This window comes from Prionailurus viverrinus, chromosome A2, assembly GCF_022837055.1.
Source record: "Prionailurus viverrinus isolate Anna chromosome A2, UM_Priviv_1.0, whole genome shotgun sequence".
In the NCBI taxonomy this organism is placed as follows: domain Eukaryota; kingdom Metazoa; phylum Chordata; class Mammalia; order Carnivora; family Felidae; genus Prionailurus; species Prionailurus viverrinus.
The window spans coordinates 145,810,983-145,834,748 of record NC_062562.1 but is presented as its reverse complement, the minus strand read 5'-3'; the positions used below and the strand labels follow the sequence as shown (position 1 = coordinate 145,834,748).

Below are 23,766 nucleotides of genomic sequence, written 5' to 3'. Positions count from 1 at the left end.
CTAATTGATAAGCATAGAAATTCTATTTATGATTTTAACATGAATTCCTAAAAGCAGAATTTACTCTGTGCTCTGAGTTTATAAATTGAGGCTGATATCTATCAAGTTTTCTTGTATTGTGATCAGATACCTGCAGTTGAGCTCTCTATCCAAAGCCTTGGTTGGCATGTATTTATGAAAAGTATAGTGCTTCTTTATGAGCTGCTTTTCAGGGCTTAGTCAATGAAATCTTACATTGTTTCTAACCCAGTAAATATTCAAGGAGATAGAGTAGGTTTGTTTTTCTCTATCAAGAAGTTCTGGTCCTGAATTGTATACCACTATTTGCTCTTAAACTCGTTTTGGTATCTTTGGGAACCTTCAGTGATAGTCTGATATTAAAATCACTAATATTCTAACTGATATGTGTTGATGTGAAAAAGGATGGGTAGAGAGTCTCAAAAATTAGCTTAGTGCTCCCAGGAAACAATAAGGCATAAACGAGAGAAGATTTTACATTGTTTTACCACCTTTCAAGTGAACTGCCTGGTTACAGTTTTTTAGTGTAAATAAAGGATTCAATAGACTTAGTTTATCAGCAGGGAGTGCTTTTGCTCTAATCCAGGACATTATTTGGATTTTAAACATCTTTCATTTCTGGATCGTATCCTACCATTTTGAGGGCATCCTCCACTCTGTAAAGAATTTCAGCCAGTATTCTTGGGGAGTGGAAAAAAGAAAAGGAAAGGGAAAAAATAAATTCATGGAGCTGTGGAGAGTATTTGGTTAATTTCCCTCATGTTCCACGTCAGGGCACCTTTACCTCTTCCTGCAGCTTGTATTCTTGTTCCTTTAGATAGTGAGCCGGCTCATCCATACTTCTCTGTTCTTAAAGTCTTCAGTATCCAGTTATAAGAAATCTTTCGGAGAATAACCAATAGCAAGTGGTCTGTGAGAATTATTCATTCATTCATTTAGCCATTCAGCAATATTTATTGAGTGCCCACTATGTGCCAGGCACTGTTCTAGGAACTGCAGATAGAGGAAAATAAATAAAATGGATTCTTTAAAAGAAGACATTCATCCACAGTAAATGCCTGCTTCTCCAATTTAAAGAGCCTTATTTGATAGCAGGATGTGTCTTTAGACACTTTACTGTCATTTAGAAGATTAAGGAGCAGAATGCTTCTCTTTAAACAATGATATCTTCCATTTCTGTCTTTTCGCTTTTTTCGAGGACTCAAATAAACTTTCATACCAGCTGTTAAGCACTTTTATCCAAATGGTTGTTTAGAAAAAAAGCCCTTTAGCAATGATTCGTCTCATTGCAGCCTGTTAACAGGCCAGAACCTAACCTCTGAAATCAGTAACTCTGAATACTTGCCTTTTGTACTCAGGGAGAACAATCCAACACTTGTTGAGGTCCTAGAAGGAGTTGTCCGTCTTCCAGAGACTGTACATACAGCTGTGCGATACACCAGCATTGAATTGGTTGGAGAGATGAGCGAAGTGGTTGATCGAAATCCTCAGTTTCTTGGTATGTGTGAACTCACCCCTCTGTAGCTGCTGTGTTTGATTTTTCTGATTTTGTTCTTCCTCTTTTGCTCTTGTTCTTTTTCTGTTTTTATGGGTAGGCAGAATGTTTCTAGACATTGAGAGTAATGATATGAGTTATTGTTTAGTTTGACGCAACATTTATACTCTGATCAGACCTTGGAAGAAGCATCTTTGGAAGATTAGATCTCTATATAGGGAAACAGTTTGCTTCTAGAATTGAAAGTAAAGGTAGAAATCATTTCTTTTATCCCTCTCATTTTCTAGATAACAATCCAAAGAGACTATCCAGGGTAGTATATATTAAGCCCCCTTGATGTTCAAGAGGGATATATTCTGAGAATTTTAAGAACCCCCAACCAAACTTGTGAATATCGTTAATTATATCATTAAGTTTGATATATTTCCTATACTTATCTTAATCACCACCTTTTTGGGTTTTTAAAATTCCAGTATAGTTAACATAGTAGTTGTGTTACATTAGTTTCAGGTGTACAATACAGTGATTCAATAATTCTATGCATTACTTAGTGCTTATCAAGATAAGTATACTCTTAATCCCCATCAGCAATTTCACCCATCTCCTCCACCCACCCCACTTCTGGTAACCATCAGTTTGTTCTTTATAGCTAAGAGTCTGTTTTTTGGTTTGTCTCTTTATTCCTTTGTTTTGTTTCTTAAATTGTACATCAGTGAAATCATGCAGTGTTTCTCCTTCTCTGGCTTATTTCACTTAGCATTATACTCCCTGGATCTATCCATGTTGCTGTAAATGGCAAGATTTTATTTCTTTTTTTTTTTTTTTTTTGGCTGAGTAATATTCCATTGTGTGTATATGTATACACCGCCCCCTCCCCCCCCCCACACACACACATCTGCTTTATCCATTCATCTACCGATGGACACTTGGGATATCTCTATAATTTGGCTCTTGTAAATAATGCTGCATTAAACATAGGAGGGTGCATATATCTTTGAATTAGTGTTTTCGTATTCTTTGAGTAAATACTCAGTAGTGGAATTAGTGGATTATATATTTATTACCACTTTTCAGCTTGATTTTGTTTTACATATCTTTTTTTTGTTTGAAACTCTTGCTTAAAAAATGATGATTGTTTGGGGCGCCTGGGTGGGTCATTTGGTTAAGCAGCTGACTTCCGCTCAGGTCATATCTCACAGCTTGTGAGTTCAGGCCCCGCATCTGTGCTGTCAGCACAGAGCCCACTTTGGATCCTCTGTCTCACCTGCTCTCTGCCCCTCCCCTGCTTGTGCTCACTCTCAAAAATAAACAAACATTAAAAAAAAAAGTGATGTATATTTCTTTTTTTCTTGTTTCTGTATACAGAGCCTAGATATCCTCACATTATAGCTGAGATACTTTCAACATACCATTTAAAAATCTTTTCAAAATACCTGTTTCCTAGATTTCTTCACTTCCATTATTTGGCTTTCTTTTCTGAATGATTTTTCCACAGGAAACAGAGTAGGTTTGTTTTTTGTTGTTGTTGTTGTTTAAGAGTTATCATTCAGGGGCTCCTGAGTGGCTCAGTTGGTTAAGCAGCCACCTTCATTTGGCTCAGGTCATGATCTCGCAGTTCGTGGGTTTAAGCCCCTCGTAGGTCGCTGTGCTGACATTGGGGCCTTGAGCCTGCTTTGGGTTCTGTCTCCTTTCTCTGCCTCTCCCCTGTTCACTCTCTCTCAAAAATAAACATTATAAATTAAAAAAAAAAAAAAAGCTTTATCATTCAGTACCACTTTGCAGTGTTGGATTCAAATGTGTGCTTCAGCAGTAAGACAAATCCTGAAGCAGTTTGACAATAAGACAGATGTTCGTACTTACTTTGCAATAGTCAAAACAATAAATATTCCATTTGAGAATCACAGAAGTCTATACTATTATGGTTTGCCTATACTAGGTTCTACATTTTACTTCTTCTCATTTTTAGGCTTAAAAAGCCTTCTTTAAAAAAAATTTTTTTTTAGTTTTTATTTTTGAGAGAGAGAGAGACAAAGACAGAGACAGCATGAGCAGGGGAGGGGCAGAGAAGGAGGGAGACACAGAATCGGAAGCAGGCTCCAGGCTCTGAGCTGTCAACACAGAGCCTGATGTGGGGCTAGAACTCCCGAACTGTGAGATCATGACCTGAGCCAAAGTTGGATGCTTAACCAACTGAGCCACCCAGGTGCCCCAAAAAGGCTTCTTCTGTGGAGAGAGCCAGGGTTTCATCCTGGTTGGTACTTTATATTGGTTATTAGACTGGAAATGGAAATAACTTTTTAGTGCGCTTGAAGACATTATTTACTCCTTTTATGGTTTGGTGTGAGGTTATTCTAAAGTACTCATGAAGTACTCTTTAGTCATACGTGATTTTTCCATAGAAAATCACTCTGATTTTTATAAAGTAAGGTAAAAGATAAGTAAAATTTGTTTTATAGAAATTCATTTTCATAATCAGTTTCTTTGGTATACTTCCATTGTTTAAAAGATAAAACATAATTTTCCAGAAGCACTAAAGCACCATTTGCATGTTTTTAAGGCCTTTTGTAACTATAAAGAAGCAAGTATAAAAGTGTCCACTTTAGATAACTGCCATTGTCCTAATTAATGTAGGCTGTTTTTACATAATGACTTATCTCTGAGTATAAATAATGGTAGCTCTCTGAACTTTATATTCTTTCTTACATTACCTTATTCTTAATACTTGGATGATGATATCCACTAGTGGTTTTCAGACTGTTTTGTGTGAAGGCTTAGCCATGAAGAAAGAAATAGAAGGTGAATAGAGAGGACCCAGGGCTTCCTGCCACTAAGTCAGCAAAATCAAGCTCCATTTGTGTGTGTGTGTTTTAATGTTTATTTATCTTATTTTGAGAGAGCGAGAGCACACAAGAGGGAGAGGGCCAGAGTGGTGGGGAAGAGAGCAAGAGAATCCCAAGCAGGACCTGCACTGTCAGCCCAGAGCCTGATGCAGGGCTTGAACCCATGAACCATGAGATCATGACCCAAGTGTAAATCAAGAGTCAGAGGCTTTAACTGACTGAGCCACCCAGGCATCCCCACATTTCATTTTTTAAAATGGTTCTTTTGTAGGGCATCTGAGTGGCTCAGTTGGTTAGGCATCCTCCTTTGACTCGGCTCATGATCTCGCATTCGTGAGATTAAGCCCCGCGTGGGGCTCTGCACTGATAGCTCAAGGAGCCTGGATTCTTCTTCAGATTCTCTATCTCCCTCTCTTTGCTGCTTCCTCGCTCACACTGTGTCTGTCCCTCTTCCCCTCCTTCTCCCTCTCCCTCAAAAACAAACATTAAAGTTTTTTTAATGGTTCTTTTGCTTTTTAAAAAAACGGAGGGGGGATATAAACCTCTGTTCTAAGAAACTAGAAGTTTTCGTTGAGTTTCACATACCTAATGTTTACTTTGTGGCTTCTCTCCTTAGACCCTGTTTTGGGCTATTTGATGAAGGGCTTGTGTGAAAAGCCTCTGGCTTCTGCTGCAGCCAAAGCCATTCATAACATTTGCTCTGTCTGCCGAGACCACATGGCTCAGCACTTTAATGGACTCCTGGAGATTGCCCGTTCCCTTGATTCCTTCATGTTGTCTCCGGAAGCTGCTGTGGGCTTGCTAAAAGGTATTTACTTCAGATGTTAACCAGTAACATCTCTAAGCCGCTTCTGGGGGTTATCTTACATTAATCACATCCCAGTTTTTCAGTTGCAACATACTTACTGATGGAGAAGGTGACCTTTCCACTCAGGGGAGGGTGTTGATTATATACACATGCGCTCTTCTCTTAGAATGTTTTAAGGCTATATAACTAATTAAAACTGCTTACAGTGTGTAGAGCACAGACCTAGATTTGGGGCAGAGACAACACATTCCAACTAAACATAGTTCGTTTTTGAGTTGGGGGGAGAATAAAAAGGGAGACCAAATGGCATTGCCATACCAAAGAGGTAGGTGGAAATTTAAAGGTAGTGTGTGTGGATCAGTCCTGTAGTAGAAACTTGGTCTTTTAGCAGTATGATCCAGTATGGATCAGCTTTACACTCAGTGACAGCCTATCCAGAGGCAAGCAGCCAAAGTGGTGATAAAGTTGAGTAAGAAGAACCGGAGATATTAAAGGCTAGGAACACAGACAGAAGAGACTTTAAGCATGATGGCTAGTTTTAAGTATTTGAAAGATTACCTTATAAAAGAGGGGACAGATTTATTTTATGAGTAGTAGTCAGTTGTTGATATTTACTGGCTCTTAGAAAGAAAATGCTTTCTAACTAAACTCTAAAAGCAGATTGGGGTGCCCTGTGAGGTAATAAAATCCTTACAGCTGGTAGTTAGAGGGGATTGAGGATATATCAAATAAAGGATTGGGTAACATAACCTGTGCAGCATCATTTAAGCTTCTGTGAGTAGCAAACAAGTTAGTCTTGGCTAGATCGGATGACCTGTGTGTGAACTAACTGTTCGTTCTTACATCTGACGAAGTTCCTTCTGGTGTATTTGCATTTTCCAAGACATTTTCTTTTTGTAGCGTGGGTTTTTGTCGTTTCCCTTCATAGCATAGATAATAAGGCATTAAACCGGAGTCAAATATTCTTATTTCTTATGACCTACTGCTAGTGGTTATTGTTGCCATCTTGTAATTTTCTAGTGAAATTGAACCTTGATGCCGAAGTGATGTCTAACTGTAGTAGGATGTGGCATCTCAGTTATCTTTTTTTTTTTTTAATTTTTTTTTAACGTTTATTTATTTTTGAAACAGAGAGAGACAGAGCATGAATGGGGGAGGGTCAGAGAGAGGGAGACACAGAATCTGAAACAGGCTCTAGGCTTTGAGCTGTCAGCACAGAGCCTGACGTGGGGCTCGTGAGATCATGACCTGAGCCGAAGTCGGACGCTCAACCGACTGAGCCACCCAGGTGCCCCGCAGTTATCTTTATCTTTATCTTCTAGATAAAGAAAACTTTGTAGTAACATTCTTTTCTGTAGGAATGAATTGAAAGGAAAAGTCATATTTAAGTTAGATTTCTACCCCTTTCAGTTTTAAGTAAGTCTAACTCATTTATGGCTTATAGACTACCGGAAGAAATCATTTAGTTTTTTAATTCACATTTGAAGACGTATGGATTGATTACTGTTCTTTTTTTGTTGTTGTTGTTTGTTTGTTCTGTTCTGTGACTGTTCTGTTGAATGAAATTTTGGGAGATGAGAAAAATCATAGTCAAGGGATTTTCTTTTCTTTTCTTTCCTTTTTTTTTTTTTTTTAATACCTTGAGAGAACCTAGGCTAATATATAATCATTTGGATTTGGGGGATATGCTTAAGCATTTGGTGGGGAGTATGACAAGAGGAAGGCTGAGTGAGAAGGGTCTGGGCCTTCTATTCTAATTTAACCTAGCTACTTTTTTTTTTTAACCTATTTTATTGGAATTTCAAGTTAAGATTTTATTTAATAAAAAAAGTGATTTTTCAATGATTTGAAAAATGAAAGAAAGGCACACTTAACTTACTCTTCGGTTCAAAGCACTAATTTTACAGATAAAGAAACTAGGCCCAGAGATAATACCTCACCTAGCTCATAGATTCTGTTAGGTATAATTAGAATCAGATCTCTAATTTCAGCCCTTTTTACAAAAAAAAAAAAAAAAAAAAAAAAAAAATTATGTCTTGTCTGTACTTGAAAAAAATAAATAAATAAAGGCTCTCCTTTACCTCCTAAATCAGAATCTCTGGGAAGTTTGAGAAACATTGTACCATGCTGTATAAAAATAGCTTTGGCATTGTTTTGTTTTGTTTTGTTTTTTAATTTTTTTTTTTATGTTTATTTATTTCTGAGAGAGAGACAGAGCATGAGTCGGGGAGGGGCAGAGAGAGAGGGAGTTACAGAATCAGAAGTAAGCTCCAGGCTCTGAGCTTCAGCACAGACCGGACGCGGGGCTCGAACTCACGAGCTTCAAGATCATGGCCTGAGCCAAAGTCGGACGCTCAACCGACTGAGCCACCCAGGTGTCCCTGGCATTGGTTTTGTAAAGAATGTTTTTAAAGTATATGAAGAATTGGAAGGGGAGATGTATTTAAACGTCTTTAAATCCATAGGCTACTGAGGAGAAATAATATTAACTTCAGTTGTAAATGTTAGTGTGAAAGTCACTTAGTCGTCTAAGCTAAATAAAGAAAAATCAGCCCTAAATAACAAAATACTGTACCTGAAAAAAAGTGATGATCTTTTTAAAAGAATGAAACCAGCCAGCCTCTTCTGTTAGCCAATGATGCAGACCAGTGAGTTACCTCAATTTCAGCTTTCATTTTATTTGTATTTTTTTTTGTCTTGCAGGGACAGCGCTTGTTCTAGCCAGATTACCTTTGGATAAGATTACTGAATGCCTTAGTGAACTTTGTTCTGTTCAGGTTATGGCATTGAAAAAGGTGAGCCCAATTAAATGAGGGGTTTTATACCTATATATCATGATTACATGTTAGAAAGGAAAAGACAAAATTATATATTTATAGGTATTCTTCTGTCTACCTAGATAAGTCAAGAGCAATGAACTAAAACGTTCTTAAAATTAGTAAATCTATCAAAGGAGCTGCATAAATGGTATAAGTATTCTAAAGTCAGTAGATTTCCACTATCAGTAGTACCATTTAGAAGATACAACAGGGAAAACACCAAGTTAACAACCAAAACCGTAACCTACAATGTTCCGTTAAAGAATATCATAAAGATGTCTGCTCTTATCAAGTTACATTTCTATTTACAGCAAAATAATAGGAGAACTTGACATAGTGATTCTAAAGTTTATCTCTAATAATATGCTGGTAGAAGTATTTAAGAAATTTTGGGAAAGAAGAATAAGAAGCAACTTGCCTTATCTCTTAATATATGTTATGAAGCCATAATAATTTAAAAGTTATAATAGAAAGTGAAATTAAAATAGATTAAATAATGTCATATATAAACTATAGTATATATAATATCTTTTTTTTTTTTTAACATTTATTTTATTTTATTTTTGGGACAGAGAGAGACAGAGCATGAACGGGGGAGGGGCAGAGAGAGAGAGGGAGACACAGAATCGGAAACAGGCTCCAGGCTCTGAGCCATCAGCCCAGAGCCCGACGCGGGGCTCGAACTCACGGACTGCGAGATCGTGACCTGGCTGAAGTCGGACGCTTAACCGACTGCGCCACCCAGGCGCCCCTATAATATCTTAATGGTTATAAAAGTTTGCACCATTTGAGTAACTATCAGGAATCTCTTATAGGGAAATAAGCAGAGATTGAGAAAGAGGTTAATGTCTAAAGGTGTATGTTACAGTGTTTGCTGTAGGTTTGTATGTGTTACAACAGAGTGTTAATGTCTTTCTGTCTCTTCAGCTGTTGTCTCAGGAGCCCAGCAATGGCATATCCTCAGATCCCACTGTGTTCTTAGATCGCCTTGCAGTAATATTTAGGTAAGAAGGGAGACTGGATGCCTGCCTTAGGTTAAAAGCTCAAATAAGATGATTATGTACTGAAGAAAGCAAGTGTTTTTTTCCTAAACTTCCAGGTACATCTGACAATCTTCTGTTAGAGGACCGATAAGCCCATTGCCTGAAACTTTGATGCAAAGATAAATTCTAAGAATTAGTTTTTGATAGACCTCTGTCAAAAGACCTTTAAAATGTAATTAGATCAGTCATTATCCAACTTTAACATGCATCACAGTCACCTTCAGGGCTCAGCTTATCAAAACAGATTGCTGGGTCCCATCTCCAGAGTGTCTGGTTCAATTGGATTTGGGGTAGGACCCAAGAATTTACAGCTGTTGCTGCTGCTTGCCATTTGTAGGACCACACTTTCAGAACTATTGCTGTAGATTGTAGGGGTGCAAAAAAATATTGATCAGGTGACCTCTTTGAAGTCAAGAGGAGCCTAATGATTAAAAAGGCATTTGAGTAACAATGTTCAAAGAGTGATCCTTATTGAGTTACATAATTTGTGAGACCCACAGATACAATTGGAATATGAGAGTACTTGTGTAAAAAGCCTATGTGGAGTAAGTTAAAACTGAGGTGTTTAGCTTTTTCTTGTCAGCTGGTGTTTTTATTTTAATTTGGTACAGTGCTTTTCTTGTATAATTATGATAGCCCTGTTAACATGACATTCTGAAAGCCTATTAACAATAGTCCTTACTTCGTAATAAGTGGAAGAAAATCTGCAATAGATGGAAATCCCCCAATTTAAAGAAAATGAGATTTTTGTTAAGTTGCTGTTGAGCTCATTTAAATTAAAGAATTTCCTTTGAAGAGGTTGGTAATCATACAGGGTTTTTTGTTTTTGTTTCTTCCCTGCTTTCTTTCAAGTTAGTGGATTCTAGAACTAGGCAAATAATTGGATTTGACATATTGTGGGTGGGCTCATATTCTATGTCATTGGGTTCAGACTAGAACCATGAGAAACATCTTTGGTAAATTAGAATTCCTAAAGCTTTTGCCTTTTAATGCTGGGAATGGAGCAGTATTTGGTTTCTCATAGTGGATTTAGATAGTCTGTGGGTTTTTTGTTTTGTTTTTTGTTTTTTAAGTTTATTATTTTGAGAGAGACAGAGACAGTATGAGTGGGGAAGTGGGGAGAGAGAGAGAGAGGGAGAGAGAGAGAATCCCAAGCAGGCTCCACGCTGCCAGTGCAAGCCCACTGTGGGGCTCGAACCTATGAAACCGTGAGATCATGACCTGAGCCGAAACCAAGAGTCAGACAGACGCTTAACCCACTGACCCACCCAGGCCCCTGTAGACAGTCTGGTTTTTAATTAATACTTTTAATTAATTTGGAAGAGCCTATATATTCTGATTTTTAAAGGGAAAAAATGGAAAAGATAATTGTAGTGCCCCACAACCCGTTTAAGCTAGAGTTGGATTGAGTTTGCATATTCTAATGGAAGTAGCTTAAACGTGGCAAAGGAAGGGGAGGAGGTTGGTTTGAACTCTGTGCTCATGTTTGAATGGAGTAGAAAGGAAAGGTATTGAGTCATACATAACTTAATTATTTGGCATTCTTTTTATGGTGACAGTGTGACTAAGTAAGCTAGCAGGCTTTGGGGCTGTGGAATTTCAGTTACATTGCTCTTTAACTATTTTGGTTTGTTACCTTTCCCCAGACACACCAATCCTATTGTGGAAAATGGACAAACTCATCCGTGCCAAAAAGTCATACAGGAAGTAAGTGCCTAACAGATGCTTGTGGAACAAGGCTTTCTTCCTTTTTCTTTACAAGGCTGTGGGTAACTAAAGTGAGACGGTACTGTCTTCTGGGTTCATAGGAAGATCCAATTTGTTGATACAGTTTAAATTTCAATCAACAGAAGAATAGAACTATTCAAATATTTTTTACTTTAGATTTGATAAGAAAACAGACTGTGGGATAATGAACTAAAAACCCAAAGAAGTAGAGAGAGATTACATGAATCTTAGAGTTGCTAGGAGGCCTGATTAATACTAGCAGAAATTTTTTTGACAAAGCCATTTCTTCCTCATGGCTTCTGTTTCCCCAATATAAATGCACTTCTTTTTTCACTGAGGGTGATATGAGGATCAAAAGGCATGTTTTGAGAAGTGCTATTCAGACATCGGGGGGGGGGGGGAAACACCAAGTATCCTTAAATATTCACCAGTATCATATAATGCTATTTCATTAGCTCCAGTCCTTCTGTTCAAAATATTCTAAGTTGGAACTATAATCTTTAAACATCTCTTTCTCTATAGCTCGTACTAATCCTTTTCATCCTAAATCAGAAAGTCCAAAGTTCAGGAAAATTTATCTTTATCTTTTAGTGAAGTTAGACATGCTCCTCTTCCTGTTCTAAAGAGTCGCTGTGCTTCTCTCAAGAAGTGGTTGTGTTTTGGTGATGGATACTGTATTGAACTTTTTCTGTAAAGAAAGCTTTTTCCAAATTATTTGAAAACCAAATCAGGTGTTATCAACTTGGGAACATTTTTTTCAGCTCTTAGTTCATTGTTTTCTTTCTTGTGCTCTTTGACTCAGATATGGCCAGTTTTATCTGAGACTCTAAATAAACACCGGGCTGACAATCGGATTGTAGAGCGTTGTTGCAGGTGCCTCCGCTTTGCTGTTCGCTGTGTAGGCAAAGGATCTGCAGCCCTACTGCAGCCGCTAGTTACACAGGTAAATTCTCCCGAAGCTGGAAAGTGTAACGTGTATAGGATTTGACATAGGAGTCTTTAGAACAAAAACTCTGCTGATGAAATGAAACACTTTTGTATGTATTAAATACAAACTCAGAAATATTTGAAAGCAATAAGTAGTGCCCATGGTAAGTATGGTGCCTCTGAGGGAAGCAGCCTGTAATCTATTCTGTGTAGTGATAGTTTAAATAGTAACACGTTTCCTTGTGAAATTAGGAAAAGAGAATGACTTTTTAAAAAAAAATTTTTTTTTTTTAATTTTTTTTTCAACGTTTATTTATTTTTGGGACAGAGAGAGACAGAGCAGGAACGGGGGAGGGGCAGAGAGAGAGGGAGACACAGAATCGGAAACAGGCTCCAGGCTCTGAGCCATCAGCCCAGAGCCCGACGCGGGGCTCGAACTCCCGGACCGCGAGATCGTGACCTGGCTGAAGTCGGACGCTTAACCGACTGTGCCACCCAGGCGCCCCTAAAAAAATTTTTTAATGTTTATTTTTGAGAGAGAAGAGAGAGAGAGCGCGCATGAGTGGAGGAGGGGCAGAGAGAGACACACACACAGGATCTGAAGCAGGCTCCAGACTCTGAGCTGACAGCACAGAGCCCGATGCGGGACTCAAGTCCACTACCTGCGAGGTCATGATCTGAGCCAAAGTCGGATGCTTAATGGACTGAGCCACCTAGGCGCCCCAGGAAAAGAGAATGACTTTAATGCTCAGTTCTTCTATAGCAGTGCTAGGCATTTTTATACTAAAAAAAATTTTTTTTTCTAAGAGACAGAGCATAGGCTGGGGTGGGGCAGAGAGAGAGGGAGCACAGAACCCAAAGCAGGCTCCAGGCTCTGAGCTGTCAGCACAGAGCCCAATGCAGGGCTCGAACTCACAAACCACAAGATCATGACCTGAGCTGAAGTCAGACGCTTAACTGACTGAGCCGCCCAGGCACCCCACTAATTTTCTTTTTAAAAATGGGTCCTGTTGGGGCACCTGGGTGGCTCAGTGGGTTGTGCATCTGACTCTTGGTTTTGTCTCAGATCATGATCCCGGGGTCAAGCCCCACTTTGGGCTGTGCACTGAGCATGGAGTCTGCTTAAGATTCTCTCTCTCCCTCTGCCCCTCTCCCCGACTCGTGCTCTCTCATGCGCACGCGCTCTCAAAGGAAAATATGTGTCCTGTCAAAATTTACTGGCTCTTGGCCCAAAGAGATTTTTTTTTAATCTCAACCACAGTTGGTCACATAAGTCTGTTATTTGTCAAGAAATAAGTTTGACTCTTATTTTTTTAATGTTTGTTCATTCGTTTGTTTTGAGAGAGAGTTGGGGGGGGGGGCAGAGAGATAGAGGGAGAGCGAGAATCCCAAGCAGACTCCACACTTCAGCATAGAGCCCAACATGGGGTTTGATCCCACAAACCGCGAGATCATGATTTGAGTCAAAATCCGGAGTCACATACTTAACCGACTGAGCCACCCATATGCCCCAAGTTTGACTCTTTTAATCACCAAGATTGATAGGTAATTGCAATGGTGTGACTCACTGTATGAGGTTCTCCAAGATCGTATTCACATCAAGGACTACTCTGTATGAGATGGCTATAGCTAGTGACTTAGATCACTAAGTAATTTGTGTTGATGTTAACCTTACAGCAGAGCCAGGACTGGATTGAGGCAAGTGAGGTGCCATGGGTACAAAATTAAAAGAGGCAAGGCAGAGTGTCAACCTTGCATTTGCTGTAAGTGCCTATCAGTTGACATAGGCATAACCCTGCCTCCTTTATGTTGCAGATTTGAGTAAAGTTTACATTTACTATATCCTGATGATGCCATATGTTTGCACTGCATATGTTTCCACCTTTGGTTAAGTGTCCCCTTTAGTGTAATACATTCTGGGTCAAAGAGAACTTGATTTAATGGCCCTTTGCTGTTAGAGGATACCCTCGTGACTTGGATTTTTTTTTTTTTTTTTTAATTCCTGCTAATTAAGTATGTGACCAGCCTAATAGAGGAGCACCTTGTATAGGAAGTATGTTCTAAAGTCAGTACATGTGGGGGAAAAAAAGTATTTTTTTAAATCCAAAATTCACAGGGTAGCAAACTAGAACCAGTGGGCCTGCCACGTATTTTTATAAATTATAGTTTTACAAAGAAGAGGTAACCATGCTTATTCATTTAAGTATTCTCTATTGGCCAGTTTTGTGCTACTATGGCGCAGTTGCGTAGACAGACTTGTAAGGCCAGCAAAGTCTAAAATTTTTACTATCTGGCCCTTGAAGAAAAAGTTTGTCAGCAACTGACGTAAATCATTCATTAGGCAGTAGAGCATACAGTTGAGTACCCAGTACCAAACAGATTCATAGCTCCCATCACTTGCCCATTCCATTCCATGGTACATGCTAGTAAGAGTCAGTTACTTTGTCTTTCAGCCCCAACCCCATTCATTGAGTTGAATTTATATAATAAAATCAATATGTGTGTTGTGATGGCATTTTAAACATATGAATGTACAGATGCCTCTTAATTTTTGGAGGAGAGTAGGGTACAAATCCTAAACAAATCATTTAATTTAAATATGTATATTGTATTAACATTTTTATTTTCTTGAGATCCAGGTATCTTGGTTGGGAATACTGTTTTACTTTAAATCGAGGGGTTTAGGAGAAACTCAAAATTTAAACAGTGCCTTCAGAGTCTCCTTCAGGATGCTTGGTATTTTTAGCCCTGCTATGGCTATATGTGCCTTTTTTTTTTTTTTTTCTTAAGAGTTCATCTTTAAGGCAAAAGGAACAACCTTTAGGTGTTGGGATTTATGCTACGGGTTTGCAAATAGCTTGGATGATAGCATCCTAACGGCTTCCAGCTTGATGTATTATACAACCCTCTTACAACATTGTTTTGGGAAGATAAAAGGTAAAAAGGCTTGATAGGACTCTAAAGAGAGTACTTGAAAATTATTGAAGAATTGAGCCTGTGTTTTAGGAAATGTTGCCAACAAGCTTTACTATATTGTCTTAAAGAGAAGAAACCACTCTGTGTCTGAATGTCTTCCTCCAGACACTTTGCTAAGTTGATACTTTTTTGGGGGTATAAGAATTGAATTAACTGGTTTCTCCCTTGGCAGATGGTGAATGTGTACCACGTACATCAGCATTCTTGTTTCCTGTACCTTGGCAGTATCCTTGTGGATGAATACGGCATGGAAGAGGGCTGTCGGCAGGGACTACTAGACATGCTCCAGGTCTGTTTTCCCTGGGCAGTATCTTGGAGCGTCTGTAGGCTTAGCAGTGTGTTCTTCACCATCTCTTGAATTCTCTTGCTTCTCTATGTCTCTCCTCCAATCATGTTGATTTCCTAATAACAGGAAGGTAGAAACTTTTTTTTTTTAATGTTTATTTTTGAGAGAGGGAGGGGCAGAAAGAGAGGGAGGGAGACCCAGAATCCAAAGAAGGCTTCAGTCTCTGAGCTGTCAGCACAGAGCCCTTCTTGGGGCTTGAACTCCCTAGCTGTGAGATCATGACCTGAGCCGAAGTCAGACGCTTAACCAGTTGAGCCACCCACGTGCCCTGGGAGGTAGAAACTTTCTAGTTGTTCTCTGGACAGACATGGCTTAGGAGAATGAGAGAAGAGATTGACCGTATGAATGTAAAGATCATTACAGCTATTACGGCCTAACTTATTTATACTCTCTAGAGATACGGTCTTTTGAGAGGTAGAGAAAGGAACAAATGGATGTAAAACAAAGGATCTCTAAGCTCAACATAATTCTGTTTTTAATTTCTTGCCTGGAAAAATCAGTGAACTAGCTCACTTAGCAGGGATGGTTTTAGAGTAAATAGTAAGCATTGGAAAAGGCTCCTGGTATATTGGTTTTTTTCCCCTTCTCGTCATAGGGAAGAAAATATATAAGGGAGTTAAATTATGATGCTCTTTTTCCCAAGATGTCTTTCCTTTAAACTGACATTTCATTGTTATTATTATTATTATTAAAATTTATAAAAATCTCCTTAGTGGACTAGACCACGTCTAATACATAAGCAGTCTTTACTTTGAGAAAATTCTAAAATTTTGAGAGGACATCTATCCAGTTACATCAACTAAAATCTATACCCTTAACCCTTTCTGAAATGTGGACTTCACATATAAAAACTGTATCAACTGAGAAAGATTTCTGTCTTCCTTTTCTTGAACTGATTTTCATCTGTCTTTTTCTTTTCCTATCCGTTCTTCCTCCCTTTGTTCCTTTTGTGTATATTGTGATATTTAACAAGTCTGAATGCTGTTGCATTTATATACACATGTTTATTCTAAAATCACTGTTCTCTTTTAGGCACTGTGCATCCCCACCTTTCAGCTGCTAGAACAGCAGAATGGGCTCCAGAATCACCCTGACACCGTGGATGACCTGTTCAGGCTGGCCACCAGGTCAGTCCTTCTGAAGAGCAACCCTTTCTTTTATTGCTCATCCCCATCACTGCTTCGTCTTGTCACATAACACTTGACTGTTTGCTTCTCTATAAAATGAGGTCAGTGGAGTAGAGGTAGGTTAGTGATTCATAGCCCAAAGTTAAGTTGTGAGCTGGAATATCCCTGTAAGTGAGGAAGAGGAGCTGGATGGGAGCAGGAGAAAGCAGCTGGGTTTCTGTCACAAAGGAGGGAACATGCACAAGACAATAAAACCAGCTTTGTAAAAACATTTGAATAGAAAATCTCCAGAATCCCCTGTGGTTTTAACTTTTTATGATGCTGTGATATCATGCTTCACTTCACATTTTCCTTGAGGAAGCTTGGCATCCTTTAGATATCATATCTCAGAGTGAAAAAATTTGTAGGATTTTAAGGTGCCTTACAAGTTCACTTTGCAGTTCTGCCCCCAGCCTTCCACCCCCATTATTGCTTAAATTCCTTTTACCGGTAACACTGATGGTATTATTCCCAACACTGAAGGAATATTATTACTTATTTAGTCCCTGGACAAAAGAATTGAAAACAAATCAGTTAGTGAACATAAAAGCATTTTTTAATTAATTTTTTTTTGAGTTTGTTTATTTGCTTTGAGAGAGACCGAGGGAGAATCCCAAGCAGGCTCCACAGAGTCAGCACAGAGCCTGACTTGGGACTTGAACTCACAAAACTGTGAGATCATGACCTGAGCTGAAATCAAGAGTCAGATGCTGAACCAACTGAGCTACCCAGGCACCCTGAACATAAAATCATTTAAAAATTATTCAAAATAAATTGTTATATATAATTATACAAGTAATGTATGTTTTATCATTTATAAATGCAAAGTAGTATCGACTCTTTCATCTCAGGATTAAATATCAAACACTTTTTTGGTTAGTTGTTGGACAAGTTAGAAACACCTTTGTTGTTGATATGAGATAACTGTTGGGTGAGCTCTCCAGTCTCTGTTTTCCCCGTGTGTCTTCCTTGAAAAACTAATCCCCAGAGATGCTCTTTACACAAATGCTTACCTGGTGAAATAAATTTAGAATATATAGTATCTTTTTCATGGAGATTCTCCATGTATGTTAAAGGATCTGAAAAGTCTTATGGGAAATTGAGTGGAAAGTTTAGGGAGTTCCTATGTACCCACTGCACCTCTCCGCCACACCCCCAACCTCCACAGTCTTCCTCACTGTCAGCATCCCCACTAGTGTGGTCTGTTTGTTGGAATTGATGAATCCTATATTGGCACATCATTATCACCCAAAGTCCATAATTTACTTTAGGATTCATTCTTGGTGGTGTACCTTGTATGGGTTTGGACAAATGTATAATGGCATGTATCCACCATTATAATATCATATGGAATAGTTTAATACCCTCATTCCCGGTGCTCCACCTGTTCAGCCCTCCCTCACCCTGTACCCCTAGCAACCACTGACCTTTTTTACTGTCTCTATCTATAATTTTGCCATTTAGTCTGGCTGCTTTTAGAGTCTAATCCTGTCATTTATACCTAGCCTGTCTTTCCAACCCAGGTTTATTCAGCGTAGTCCTGTTACCTTGCTGAGGAGCCAAGTGGTCATCCCTATCTTGCAGTGGGCCATTGCCTCTACTACCCTGGACCACCGGGATGCCAATTGTAGTGTCATGAGGTTCCTACGAGACCTCATCCATACAGGGGTTGCCAATGATGTAAGTATAAACATTGTACCTTTCTACTTTGCAGCTCATCATCTTTTCGTAGCTCTTCCTTATTTCTTAGAGAATTTCCAGATTCTCCTTTTTGATCTGTATTTGATTTGTACATACCATTCACTAACCAAAACATCAACTGTTTATAGCCTCTACTAAGTGCTGTAAGCTGTATAAAGCAGTATAAAAGTATTTCTCCTCCCATGTCATTCAGTGTTTAGTTGAAAAGGTAAATAGATATAAACATTTAAATAATAATAGGAAGGTAGTATTTGATTGCCAAATGAGTGATAAAAGTCATGATTGCTGTGAGATCAGAGGAGGGAAAGCTTTTTGGTCAGAAGTAGGTTGGGAAGTGGGTTAATTTCTGGACAAAGAGGGACCTCAGTGGGGCCATTAGATATAGGTAGAATTTGGATGGATTGGAGAGGGGAAGATAGTCTTAACTGGGGCATAAATCATAATCAGAGAAAGTCAGGATAGTTCTAAGTATGTTAGACAATTAGGAGACCTGTTTGGCTGGAGTAGTAAAATGGTTCACAAAGTTTTCAAAGTTAGATTTGGGTAAATGTGGAATAGAATTGAAGGTAACAGCAGTGGAGAAATAGCCACTATTTGAATGGGCTACTTATTTAAGAAACTAGAAATGAAAAGCAGTTTATTAAAAGTTTTTTTTTTCTGAGATACTAGAAATATATATATATATATTCAAAGACTACAGGAAGGAAGAAAATAAGTTTTTGAATCCAGCTATTAAGTATACACTTTCTTCTCCAGGAAAGAGGAGTTACTAGGTGGAAAGTTGAAATTAGAACATATCTTTTGCTCTTACTTCCTTATAGCACGAAGAAGACTTTGAATTACGGAAAGAACTGATTGGACAGGTGATGAACCAGCTTGGACAGCAACTTGTTAGCCAGCTGCTCCACACATGCTGCTTTTGTCTCCCTCCCTATACCCTACCGGATGTGGCTGAAGTGCTCTGGGAGATCATGCAGGTTGACAGACCGGTAAGCTTGTTTTCATGAAGAACCCATTCTCACAGTTCTAAACTTTGGTTTCGGGAGGCTGCCTATAACTTTGAAACCAGCCCTGTTGTATATCCATGGAGCTTAACCTAGGCATATTACTAAGTTTATTAGATGAAGGGGCCTATGGAAGGCCAATAGTTCATTATTAGGTTTTTGAAAGTATGCTTGTGTCACTGTCATAGGGTTTATATTCCCTGAAGTGAATACTAAGCTTTGAATTCAGCTATGTGGCTGACCACTGAGAAATTTGTTCACTTGTGAGATGCCCATGTATCAGTTATACAGTGTTACAGGTTATTCGAGAAGTGTTAATTCACTTCAGGCTCCTTAGATAGCACTGTATGAGTTTCCTTGGTAAATCTAGCCAAAGCTTTTGGGGATATAGAAATATAAAATTAGCTCACAATGTACACTTGGATTTGTTTCTTCTTTGGATTAATTTGCATCTTGTTTCAGTTCTTGTACCAGCTCATTTATCACCTGAGCATGGAACGTTTTTTTAGGCTATCCAGTAATGTCCAAGTAATTTCAGTATGGGCCACATGATCATAAATCGGGGTTATGTGTACTGCATGAAAGTTTTGAGCATAGTGGTAAAGTATATATGTAGCCTGTACACTAGGATATGTAATCTTTAATATTAATATAAAAGCAGTTCAGAAAAGTGCATAGTTGGTTCTAGTTAAAGTGAGCTAGCTGTCTTCCAGAACCACAGAAAATTCCAGATATGCAAGTTTATTGTAACCTTTAAGTCTGTGTACATCTCAACGTTGTCTCCTGCTTTGTATCATTGATGGCAGTTGTTAGCCTCAATTTCAGCAATTTCACAAAACAAAGTATACTTTTATTGTTAGAATCTCATGTCACTGAAGGGCGCCTGGGTGGCTCAGTTGGTTAATGGTCCAACTTCGGCTCAGGTCATGATGTTGCAATTGATGAGTTTGAGCCCCCACATCGGGCTCTGTGCTGACAGCTCAGAGCCTGGAACCTGCTTCAGATTCTGTGTCTCCCTCCCTCTCTCTGCCCCTCCCCCACTCGCATTCTCTCTTTCAAAAGTAAACACTAAAAACATTATTTTAACTTAAAAAAATCTCTATCACTGAGCTGAAAGTTCTGCCTTCAATTTATGTGTTCATCTCCAAAGTTCAGTGATTAATGTATATTGCCTTAGCATTTGCTTTACTTGACCTTTGGCTCAATCAAACAAAAGACAGTCATATATAGGGCAGATGCTTAATAAATTTTTAACATTTTCTTTATATTTATACTTCAGAAATAGCCACTTGAACTTTAATTCCTATATATCAAACTCTGAGACTTCTATGTGACTTTGGTTCCATCAGATACCTCTGCAGTTCTTCCATGGGAACTTGCTTCAGGAATAAAATAGTGTCTACAGTTCCTGTTGCTGGTTGTTCAGTATGTTCTGTTTCAATCTTATACAGCAATATTTTTGTATTTTTCTAAAGAAAGTACTCAGTGGGCCCCTCAAGACCAACAAGTTTAATTCCAGAAGTCATTGACATGAGAAAAAAAATTTGCATGCTCTTTTCACTTTTTTACAAATATACTTGGTTCCCAACCAACAAAACTTGTTTTGTAAATTTAACTTTATAAAAACATTCTTGATTTCTAAACATGTGGTTAAGTGCTAACAGAAGAAGAAAATTAGAACAGCAAGGTTAAGCAGGAACAAAAACCAGATAGCCATAGGCTCTTAAGAGTTTACTGTATAGATACCCACAGAATGTGTGTCAAGAAATTTAAAGTGATTGTTTTATATAAATATCAACCTGAAACGGAGTTTTTGTAAAGGAACTCTTACATAAATTTGGGTTGTCTGTACCCCAACAACTGATTAAAATTCTAATGATGTAAACCCAAAGAAAATTTATATTCTTTTTCTTTTTAAGTTTATTTATTTTTGAGAGAGAGAGAGAACGAGTGGTGGGGAGGGGAAAGAGTTTCAAGCAGGCCGCACGCTCAGCAGAGCCCAGCACGGAGTTCCATCTCACAGCTGCAAGATTACCACCTGAACCAATATCAAGTCAGGCGCTCAACTGACTGAGCCACCTAAGCACCCGAAAATTTGCATTCTTGAGCACTTTCATAGTCATACCATTTCCAAAATTCACACAGATTCTTCAGTAGAAGATGGCATATCATCTTTGCTGTGTGACTTGAATAAACTATTTAAACTCTTACCTCTGTTCCCTTTTCTTTGTTGGATACCCATCTGGCAAATTCATTCGTTGTTTCCAGCCAAATTTTTCAGATGATGCTGAAACCCATTGTGTGCTAGCTAGTTTTTGCTTTTTAGTTTAGTTTCTTACTGTTCTTTTTTTTTTAATGTTTATTTATTTTTGAGTGAGAGAGAGAGTGCAAGCTGGGGAGGGGCAGAGGGGGGCGGAGGGGAGACAGAATTTGAAGCAGGCTCCAGGCTCTGAGCTGTCGGCACAGAGCCTGACGTGGAGCTCGAACTCACGAACTTCGAGATCATGACCTGAGCCGAAATCGGACGCTTAATGGACCCAGGTGCTCTGTTTCTTATTGTTCTTGTTTGGGGGTGTACTGTAGTTAACCCACAGGCTATTTTTGGATGCCAAAACTATCAATTAAGCGTTCTTCCTGTATCTCTTTTCCCTGTGTGTTTTTATCTTTAGTAGAGTGTTGTCTTTCTTGGGGGCAGCATTTGGAGAGCGATACTTCTTAAGCATTTATAATGGAATATTTACTTTTGCTCTGGTTTGTTATCATAAGTCAACATATTGGGGGAATATATAATGTAAAAGTTCAGTTATAAAAAAGGTTATCTTACTGCTGAAAACTGACCAAAGTATACATCCTGTTTAAGAAAGGCATGAAAAATTAGAGCGGACTCAAAGAAAAACAGTTCATTGAAAATAAGAACCCAGAGGAAGTCTCTAGAATTTTCGATTATTAGTTTGAAGAGGAAGGAAGGAAGGGGAATAGGGGCAGACAGGTTACTATCAGGTTATGCTCAGATAGTAAATAATATTCTTTTAAATAGCAACCGGAGTGAGCAACAAAATTTTCTGACTCAGAGTACAGGTAGGTATCATAAAGAAGTGACTGGAAATGACTGTTCTCCTAAGAGAGATGACCTTAAAATCCTTCGGGCTCTGGATTCATATTATATTATGTATATATAATTTTGACATGTGTACTTACTGTACTTTTTGCCCTTGCTTTTTGTGGTACTGAACCTTTGCCTTTGACCTTTTCACCAAAGAGTTTTCTGGCAGCTGTTTAATTTTTTTGAAATTAAAAAGTTTATCATTAAACTTCTGGCAGAAGTTTAATGATAGCAGTAGAACAGTAGCATCATCCAGAAAAGACTTCACTTCCAAAGTAGAAGGGCTCTTTCTGAAATGATGCCTGCTACTACTACTACTTTGAATGGAAGTCTAGGTTTGCCTTCCTTTGCAAACTGTTCCAAACCCCAGAGGGTTGAAAGGCCTAAAGATAGTACTGCTTTGTTAATTCCTTTACTTGCTTCCAAGTCTGGAAGAACTAATGCTGCTAAGAAAAACCTGTGAGTCTTTGTTATTACTTGTAGGGTCCAGTTGAGTAAGTCCTGTCTCCTCTTATAACTCTTACCCTCTTCTCTGCACAGACTTTTTGTCGATGGTTAGAGAATTCCTTGAAAGGTTTGCCAAAGGAGACAACCGTGGGAGCCGTCACAGTGACACACAAACAACTTACAGATTTCCACAAACAAGTCACTAGGTGAGTGATGTGGGGTTTGGGGGTTTATTTTTTTTTTGTCTTTTTAAGGAATATAAACAGAAGCTGAGGTGTGCAGGAAAAAATACTTCTTTGTTTCTTATACCAAATTTACCTAAGAGTATATTTCTTGTGTGCCTTTGTAAACTCACAATTTACTGTCTGTTTACATTGAATTGCACAAATTGGCATTAGAAAGAAAGCAGTCTGGGGGGGAAATATCATCATGCTGTATAGGTGTGCATCAGTTTTACTGTACAAATGTATTAACTGGTATCAGATCTTAACGGGTAAGTGGAAGCATTATTTCTTCCAAAAGAAAGTGCATTGAGCAGCCCACTGCCCTTCATAAGATCTGTCTTTATCTTTCTGAAGTCCTTCTCTGTTCTCATCCATATTCAGGTGTCAGGAATGCAGATGTGAATGGGTGAAGCATTAGTTGTGAAACATAGATGATGTAAGCTGCAGTGAGTTGGAAAATTTTCGCCACGCCTAAAGATACTGAAATTCTAATATTTTGAGATAGGGAGCGTGCACATGTACGTGAGCCAGGGAGGGGCAGAGAGAGAATCCCAAGCAGGCTCCGCACTGTCAGCACAGAGCCTGACGTGGGGCTCCATCTCACGAACCATGAGCTCATGACCTGAGCTAAAATCAAGAGTGAGATTGCTTAACAAACTGAGCCACCCAGACACTCCTGTAGGTATTGACTTATATTCGTACAGTGGTGGAATGATTTATAGGCCTGATAATGTGTGTTACAGTAAGGTTTGGTGATAGTGAAAACACTGGAAATATTCTAATTGCCCATCAAGAGAAAATAATTAATAGAATGTAACTAAATTGGCACTAAAAAAACATGAAAGAATATGCATGTGATGATATAGAAAGTGTATGATACAGGGAAAAAAATAACGGGGAAGGAAAAAAAAAAAAAGAGGTTAGAAAGGGAGAGAGCCAAAGCATAAGAGACTGTTAAAAACTGAGAACAAACTGAGGGTTGATGGGGGGTGGGAGGGAGGAGAGGGTGGGTGATGGGTATTGAGGAGGGCACCTTTTGGGATGAGCACTGGGTGTTGTATGGAAACCAATTTGTCAATAAATTTCAGAAAAAAAATAAAAATAAAAATAAAATAAAAAAA

The 23,766-nt window shown here is 38.6% G+C and overlaps 1 protein-coding gene across 2 annotated transcripts in view; it reads left to right on the top strand.

Annotated features, from left to right (window-relative positions):
- TNPO3 (transportin 3) overlaps positions 1-23,766 on the top strand; it is a 78,188-nt gene that overhangs the window by 45,948 nt on the left and 8,474 nt on the right. For both annotated transcript variants that reach the window (XM_047840736.1, XM_047840744.1), the window contains 11 exons: positions 1,377-1,516; positions 4,970-5,161; positions 7,865-7,956; positions 8,908-8,984; positions 10,670-10,730; positions 11,554-11,694; positions 14,827-14,943; positions 16,033-16,127; positions 17,690-17,846; positions 18,689-18,856; positions 22,515-22,627. In XM_047840736.1, the coding sequence (XP_047696692.1) occupies positions 1,377-1,516; positions 4,970-5,161; positions 7,865-7,956; positions 8,908-8,984; positions 10,670-10,730; positions 11,554-11,694; positions 14,827-14,943; positions 16,033-16,127; positions 17,690-17,846; positions 18,689-18,856; positions 22,515-22,627 (1,353 nt within the window). The remainder of the gene's footprint in view (positions 1-1,376; positions 1,517-4,969; positions 5,162-7,864; positions 7,957-8,907; positions 8,985-10,669; positions 10,731-11,553; positions 11,695-14,826; positions 14,944-16,032; positions 16,128-17,689; positions 17,847-18,688; positions 18,857-22,514; positions 22,628-23,766) is intronic.